Source organism: Poecilia reticulata, chromosome 7, assembly GCF_904066995.2.
Source record: "Poecilia reticulata chromosome 7, P_reticulata-male-v2, whole genome shotgun sequence".
In the NCBI taxonomy this organism is placed as follows: Eukaryota; Metazoa; Chordata; class Actinopteri; order Cyprinodontiformes; family Poeciliidae; genus Poecilia; species Poecilia reticulata.
The window spans coordinates 26,898,899-26,907,667 of record NC_088836.1 but is presented as its reverse complement, the minus strand read 5'-3'; the positions used below and the strand labels follow the sequence as shown (position 1 = coordinate 26,907,667).

The following is an 8,769-nucleotide window of genomic DNA, read 5'->3' as shown; positions in this document are numbered from 1 at the left end:
CATCTCAAAGGTCATGGGGGTCAGTAATTGAACAACCCTGACGTCATAAAAACGTCACTGCGGCTGGTATTTTAACTCTAAATGGCATTTTAGTCGATGGGTTTTCTTTCAAAGACAAAAAGGAGAGAATTAAAAACTGGACAAACGAGTTTTTGGAGAGTGATTTAGAAAACAATACTAAGAAAGTCAGATTTTTTTTTTCTTTGTAGGTTCACTAAATGCATCACAACTAAATCTGTCCATTTTATTCAGCCAGTAAATGCACCACTATACCGTATTATTCATGATGCAGTTTCATTTACAGCACATTTTTCTTTCCTGGTCCGTGTTTGTCGCTTGGAATCGTTTAAAGTTTAACAAACTTTAAACATGTTTAAACATGTTTGCTTTTGTTCTAGTTCTTACCTATTAAACCAGAACCAGCAGTCCAGACCTTGAAGAAAACCATAAATCGGTTTAGTAAAAGCTGCATCTGGAGCCATAATGCCTGTCAAACTTTACCAGGCTGTAGGACTGGAAAAGTACAGGTTATGTAAACGATACAGCTCCAGGTGAATGTTTAAACACACTTAAAAACATTCTTACTTAAACACACACACACACACAAAAGCAGTCTTCCTTAAACACACTTAAAAGCATTCTTCCTTAAACACACTTAAAAGCATTCTTACTTAAACACACTTAAAAGCATTCTTCCTTAAACACACTTAAAAGCATTCTTACTGCATTGTTTAGAAAACTGAAAATGTAAGGCTGTACGAAACATTTCCTATCGACATTTAAACATGTTGCATCCAACCAATAGCACAAAACTGTATTTAAATCATTAATAAATGTCATGTATGTCATTAAGTCATTAGTAAAATCTAATTAATTTAAAGTCTGATGTGAATGCCTCAGCCAAGATGTTTTATTGATCTGTGAGTTGAGATCAATGAGAAGAAAAACTAAGCTCAGTTTTAAGCTCGAAGGTCAGAGAAATCAGATTGATTGTGAGAAATCAATAACGTCTTGAGATCAGTTCCCCTGAGAAAGGAGCTGGAGTCGATCCAGCGTGAGGAGAGAGAGAGGCTGCTTCGCTCTGAATAAAGAGTCAAGTACTTAACCAACATCTGAAAACAGACTGTTTATTTTTATATTTTCCAGATGCTTTCATCTAAAGAAACCTACAAAATAAATAAAAACAATTATAGATGTGAGCAGAGTTCCAAATCTCATCTTCCCACTGTTTGGTTTTTTACACTTTAATGTCAAATTGTTAATATTTCATATATTCTTAGTATCTATTTTTATTATGTCTGTCTTTATTGTGGCACGTGCTGCTTCCATTCTTGGCCAGGTGATTCTTGTGAATTTTTATCTGGTTAAGTAAAAGTTTGAAAATAAAAAATGAGCATCTAGTGACAGTTTGAGGTATTTCTGGAGACATTTAGGTACGAACTCATGCTGTAGCCACATAATGGTTGTTTTTTAATCACTGAGGAGAAACTAAAAAACAGCAGTAAGAAAGTCTGTGTATCTGGGATCAAACCAGTGTTGCTCAACTTTTATAAATCATTTTACTAACAAGTAAACTCATGATTTATTTTTATGTAGAACAAATTCTCATTTTAACACCCTGTTCACTTTTCAATGAATCTCTTTCACCTTTTGAACTAAATTACTGATAAAAATGTGTGAATATATTACATTTAGATAGTTTTAAATTAACATTTTTAAAATGTGGTTTTAAAACTCTGTATCTGTTTGTCGAAGCTGCTGTTGTGACTTTATTTTAACTGGACAGACCTCTGACATAAGCTTCCACTTTCTAAGAAGAAAAGTAAACTTTTAGGGTTAAAACGTGATCAAAGTAACAGTCAGCACTACGTGCTCAGAAAAAAGTCATGTGTCTCACTTCCTCCACATGTTCTCTGCTGAATTCAGCTTAAATCTTGTCTGTTTTGTTGCTTTTCAGTCAAATCTTCCTCTTATTCTAACACAAGTTAGCAGCTATGCTTCCTAAATATTAGTTTTCTGGAGAAAAAAAGAGCTCAAATCAGTAATGTTTTCCATAAGCCGTGTAATTTGTCTGATATACCATCACAGTTAATATTTGCAAACTGCAGCATTGCACCTTTAGCGTTTTGTCAACATTTATAAATAAGACATCATGGATAAAATATCATCAGCTGATACAGTAGAAACTCATCAGAATAAATGTCAGCAGGCTCTAAATGTAGATTATTCAGTTTCGTTTCAGATTATATCTAATGCGTTTTATATAATTTATTTGAGTAAAATCAGAATCACTTCTGGATGTGAGCGCATCCTTAAAATTCATCTAAAATTAAGACCCTAAAAAGCTTTAAATATATTTTGAAAATTTCAGTTGGCTTTTAATGTCATTCCCAGGTCTTAAGTTTTAATATTTAAGATCTACAACAGAGTTTTGAGGCCATATTAGGAGAAAATTACAAGTGTAAAATTATGAGAATTAAATCAAAATACAAGAAAACACAGTATTAAGAGAATTGAGTCGTAATGACAATAAATATTGAGAATAAAATCATGACGAGACTTTATTCTCATGCAAGTTTATTCTCATAATATGACTTAAAAGTTCTTGTAATTTTTATCAGCAAGTTATTCTTAATTCTGTTTTTATATATACAGCTCTGGAAACACCACTTAAAATGATCAGTCTCTGATTTTCCTTTTTATAGGTTTGAGTAAAATGAGCATTGTTCTTTTATTCTACGAACTACTGACAACATGTCTCTAAAAATCCAAGCAAACATTTAGTTTTTATTTGCAGAAAATGAGAAATTGACAAAATGAAAAGATGAGTGAGAGCAACAGTGGATAAAGGTTCCTCACCTCTTGCTCAAAACTTGTTTTCCTGGAAAGTTTTGGTCAAATTAGCATGAAAGTTTCCCATAAGTGCCAACCTAAACCCTTTAATCTGACATCTGCTGCACTGCTTTAATTAATTTAGACGCATCTATACGTCATCTGATGTGCTTTTTTAAATTGGTTTTCTTTAGTTTTGAATATTCGTTTGCTTATTTTCAGCCAAGACTGAAGGAGGAAAAAGAATTGGACATTTTCATTTATCTTTCAAAATCAAGTTATTTCCAGGTTATCGCTATAATAACCTACTAAACGTGTCATGTTGTGGCAGAATACACAATGACCTTCAGCAGAGATGCATGAATAGAGATTTATGAAAGAAAATGGAGAGAGAAACACAATAATGCAGTACATCACATCGAGTTGGGCCAAAAGAGGTAGCTGATTTCACTTTTCTTTTCAAGCATGATATAAATGCAGGTCTAATTGCATACAATGCCTCTTGGGATATAATTTTATATAAATACACAATGTTTACAACTCTAAACATTATGCATTTACAAGAGCACCTGTACAAAAACATTTTTGCAAAGCCCACAGCAACACATCTAGATTTATCTGAACACATAGACATTCTTATTGCCACGTGGAATGCAGTAAAAAAAAGAAAAGGAGAGAAAATGGGATTTTTATGTACATCTTCTCCAAGCCACGTTTAGCTAAGTATGGTGGTGCATGTTAAAGTGGCTGTTTCCTATGATACAAAAGGCAGCACACAAAGAGAAACACTCAAGAAGTTTGTTATTATACAATCAGCATTTTAACATTTATAACTGGAAAATAATAATAATTAGTACGATGTACAGTATTTGGATGACTTCTAATGAAAGTCCAGGGCCTGGAACGACTAATGAAGAGGATCTAGGTGCTTTCTGAGTAGCTCTTAATGTCTCTGCTCTGGCGCTTTTACGTCTCCTGCTGCTTATGTTGCATGTTTGTAGGTGGAAGGTGGAGTGTCTCATGGCATGGCGTTCGGATTAAGGGATTAAAACTAAACAGAGAGAGAAAGTCGGAGGGAGGAAGAAGGAGAGGAACATGACAGGAGAAGCAGCTGAAGCTCAGTTGGAGTACATCTGGCCCTCTGGCGGCTGAGGAAGCTTCATGTTCTCCTTGCACATCATGAGGCGCCGCAGTTCCAGCAGCACCATGCGGATGCTGTAGGAGTTCTGCCACTTGGCCAGCGGGGTCACGGCGTGCATGTCGACCTGCGGAGAGCCAGACGTCAACGAGGTGAAGTTTCAGACCCAACACTCGCGACACGCAATGACATCAGGGTTCAAAATGCAATAAAACATCTTTACGTAAAACTCCAGAAGCCATTTTTAATTCTTTCTGCCACATAAGTACACTGCAAAAACACTAAATCTCAACGTCTGGGTCTTGTGCAAATATCTTGGTACACTTCAAATAAGACAAAACTTGCAAGTCACTATCAGATTAATTCACTTATAACAAGGTTTTTTCCCCACAGAATAAGTAAAATAATCTGCCAGTGGAACTAATACTTTTTCATTAATGTTGATGAATAAATGACTTAAAACAAGCTCCTGTGTGTTGCTGAAAAGCTGCTTTTTAATTATTTTAAGTGTACTCAAATATTGGCACTAAAATCTAGACCAAAATACTTGGTAAGGTTTCCTGTTTTTGCAGTGCAGTGGCATTATATTTTGCGCTAATAATTACCAAAATGCAGAGGTTCCTCCTTTTTTAGAAATTATGTAATAATGTGGCGCATTATGTGATAAATGAACAAACTGATCATTATTTTTCTAATAATGATAATGTTGTGGATTTTACACTCGTTTAAATTGAACTTTGGTCAATAAAGTCCAAACTTTCAGTCATTTAGTCGCCATTTCAGACTCGTAACCTGAATCCTTGTTGTTATCCGACATGTTGACAATCAATTCAAAATGTGTTCGAGGATTTTATAACACTTATTACATGATGTAGTTTTAATGATGTTTTATTACATTTTACAGCCACATTTTATTACATTACTACATAATGAAGTTATGTTGGAAGTTTTATGCAATGGACCAACTCAGATAAGTGTTTTATTTTATTACTAAAAGGTTTGGCAAACAGCATTTGTATTAAACTCCTTTTCCTACAAAACCCCTAAATAAAAAGTGATTTTTGACTCTGCAGCCAAAGTTTCAACAGAATCAAACCTTATTGGTTTGTAAGAATGGCTTAGTCAAAGTCCAGATCTGAGACTTGATGTTCACACTTTCCACCCAACATGAGTGAACTGGAGTTATTTTACAAAGAATGAGACAAAATTCACATTTCTTCATGAAAAGCTTGTCACTAAAATTGCAGTTTTTCAAAATAAAGAGTCAGGGAATTGAATACAGATGTACACCACACTTTTCAGATTGTATTTGTTAAAAAAAAGAAAGGAAAAATAATGTATAATTACTCTTAAAATTCCCTTTTACGTGCTACTTTATGCTGGTCCATCACATAATACATTACAGTTTGTCGTTATAACATGGCAAAATGTAAAAAATTAACTTTAAAATGAACCAAAATCAGCTTATAAATCATAATAGAACCATCCAATTTTAAATCATAAACATGTATCTAGGCAAACTTGTTCTTTTCCTACAAGCATAAAACTGAAACAGGAACCTCATCACTGCACAACAGACATGGGAAAAAGTCCCTTCTGGTTTTAAACAGCCACTCCTGAAGCAAATGCTAAACAAATAATCAAAGATAATCACAGAAGATAACATTCATAGTCATCATAACTAGTAGCTTTGGGGATTTACATACCACGCCGTTGGACGTGTGCACGCCATTCAAGTTTATCTTGGTCACAAATCTGACAAACGGCGGAGAGTCTGGGTAGCCTGGCCCACATTCAACCTTCAGGTTGTACATCCTGTTTTCATAACTCGTCTGTGGACAGACGGACAGAGAGGTTAGCAGACCGAGTCTGGAAACGGGAAAAGATGCAGCTTCTACTCATATTTAATGTGTAAATACAAACTTTTACTAAGCACATTTACAGTACAATTAAAAACAGTGAGCAGCGTGTAAACACAGCAACAATAAACCAAACTCCTTCTGAGGAATCTGTCCAGTTGGGCTGCAACGATTACTGCAGTGATCCATTATTCTGATGATTAATGGGTTAAAAAAAGGCTGTTTTTTTGCACACTTTTCATTTTTGCACATTAGAAAAAATGTTACAATGCAAAGAAATTCAATTCTTTTAAATAATAAAATAAATATTTATATCTGTTTTTTGTGCACCTTATTTAACCATGTTTTTTAGAAACTTTCTGAGATTTAGCTCAACATTTCTGAGTTTTTTAGTGGAAATTTACTCCTTTTTTTTCCCAGTTACAATGGTAATTTTTAAATAAATGAAGACAGAACCAGATCCTGTGTTTATTGCTGAGAAGAGATTAAATATTTGATGTGTTTTAATAAATTGAGGCCAAAATAAAACAAAAGGATGTTTTTTATTTAACAAAAAAAAGTGAAAAAAAAAAACATTGGAAGTTTTGGATCTACATTCCTGCTCCTACAATAAAATCTGATAATTTAATTAAAATAGTCCATGCTTAGTTTAAAAAAAAAAACTTTGGTGATTTTACTTATTAGAAATGATATTTGTTTGGCATCCGATATGGTTTAAACTCAGCGGTCTAAGGATAAAAACTCTGCTGGCCTTTAGAGGAAAGCTGGTGTTAATCACAGCTACTCGTCATGCTCGTCGGCCCGGATCTGCTCTCTGAAGCTCCATGTTCAGCCCAAACCTTCCACCTTTCCTGTCATACAGCACTGCATTAACCTTTAACCTCTGCTGCTTAACGGCTTACGAGGCCGTTAGGTGTTGAAACGGCGCCACTAACCCTTGGCGGGCCGAGGATCACGCCTCTCCACCGTGTCAGGGTCATGTCCTCGTCGTCCTCCAGGCCCCAGCTCACCGTTCCGTCTCCTACGCCCTTCTGACCCTCTTCCAGCTCCTCCAAAAGTCGGAAGTTACGGGGGACTTTAACGCCTGTTTGTGAGAAGAAAACAAAGGTGTAAATACATCTCGTTAAGCTGTTTGTTGACGAGACGCCGAGTTACTGCAATAAAACTTGAGGTTAATCCAATTGGGTAATCAAACAAGTATTCAATCAGGCTGGCACAATCTCCATATTTTGATTTTAACCTTTTATACTAAAAGATGCAAAACTATTCCTTTTTTAAATAGGAAAATAAAAATTGTATTGCCTAAAATTTGTAACATAACATGTGAAACGTTCAGCTCTTTCTGCTTGCCTGAACATCAGTACAGTGATCTGTTGACTATTTTATGATTAACTGACTAATAATTGAATAGCAAAAAGTGATTATAGGAGATTTATTTTTACCAAGTAAAGCTGAAACTGAATGGAGGATTTTATTAGAAATGCTTTGATACCAATCTAGTGATTCGACTATTAAATAGGTATCAAAGCACTTCTGTGAATTAGATGCGGTTTTATCTCATCAATGAATAAGAATTAAGGGGCAACATTGAAACTTCATCTGCTGCATTTGGAGTCTCCAGGTGGCTCTTTGATCATCTAAAATGATGAAATATCGCCTTGCTTTTGCTCCATTCTTTTGTTCCGTGCCTTCCTGGTGAATTTGGCCTACAACCACCGCTGTTGTTTTGATTTACTGTGGTCCCGCCGTCGTGCTGCTGCTGCTGCTGCATCACTTGGCCTCTGCAGTGAGACGGAGGCAGAGCTGCGCCCTCCACACAAACAGCCACGCTTCCAGCTGCTGCAGCCCACCGGCATCTGCACAACCCGGACCGCCGCAGCAGGTCCCGTCGCTGCTGACCGTAAACACGCCTGAATGCGGATGCACCAACAATCAGCTAGGGGACAAACCCCGGTTGGTGACATCCGTTTTCAGCGTCGGTTAATATTTCAATGTTGCAAATAAGTACGCGGAGGGGACGCGGTCACAGTAGGCGACATTTGGTTTTAGAGGCTCACATTGTTAAGCTAAATTATATGAAAAATGAAGTCACTAATCGACAGTACGGAAATTCTTTCGCCAATCCTGCAACATCGTTTATTTAAACTTTAAATTTAGGTTAGCTTAGCTGCTGCCATCGCTTCCTATTCATTCTTTGGAGCTCTTATTTCGCGTTTATCTTTTCTAAAACACATCTCCACCTTATGCTACATAGCTAGTGTCGATTCATAAATCATTGGCTATGAAGATGTATAGATTAGCGAATTGGAAAAGACAATCTTTCGGTGATTAAAGATGTTTTTTTTTTATCATTTACCTGATCCGGTGGCGACCGCCATCTTGTCGCTACGCAGCGGGAGCGCGCACGTGCCCAATGGTGCGCGCGCACGTTGCAGTTATTGCTTTTTCTTTCTTCCTCCTATAAACATGTTTGCTGCTATGGAGGAAATTAAATAAAAACCCTGAGACCATAATAATAATTATCACCCTTGATATCTTCAAGGAAATAAGATTATGGAAATAAAGTCCAAGCTTTATTTTGAAATGCATCAAGTTAATTGATTACATATTATAATCAATATGAGGTGAGCTGTGACAGATTAGTTAATAGTGAACATAAAAAATAACAGAAAGGAACAACAGCTGCTGCTCTCCAGTGTTACACCAGCTGCTTTTTAATTATTAATAGGTCTATTATTCGACTTCTAGGATGTACAGACAGTGTTACAGCTAATGTTGTTTACAGGTCCCCGTTTTAAAAATTCAACATACTCTTAAATATAGTTTCCACCTCTTCATGGTTGATTTTTGACTTTAATTTAAAAAGTAAAACTCATACATTCATTACACAGTTATATATTTTAAGCCTTTTTCAGTTAATTTAGATCAAATGCATCAATA

At 35.8% G+C, this 8,769-nt stretch overlaps 1 protein-coding gene across 1 annotated transcript; it reads right to left on the bottom strand.

Moving 5' to 3' along the window:
- Window positions 1-3,188: 3,188 nt before the first annotated feature.
- On the bottom strand, window positions 3,189-8,290 carry LOC103467758 (ubiquitin-conjugating enzyme E2 variant 1). The gene is made up of 4 exons (XM_008414425.2): window positions 8,186-8,290; window positions 6,765-6,913; window positions 5,677-5,802; window positions 3,189-4,097 (listed from the first exon to the last, which is right to left on the bottom strand). Exons 1-4 carry the CDS (start codon window positions 8,205-8,207, stop codon window positions 3,951-3,953), a joined length of 444 nt encoding a protein of 147 aa, XP_008412647.1. The 5' UTR covers window positions 8,208-8,290; the 3' UTR covers window positions 3,189-3,950.
- Between the last annotated feature and the right edge of the window lie 479 nt (window positions 8,291-8,769).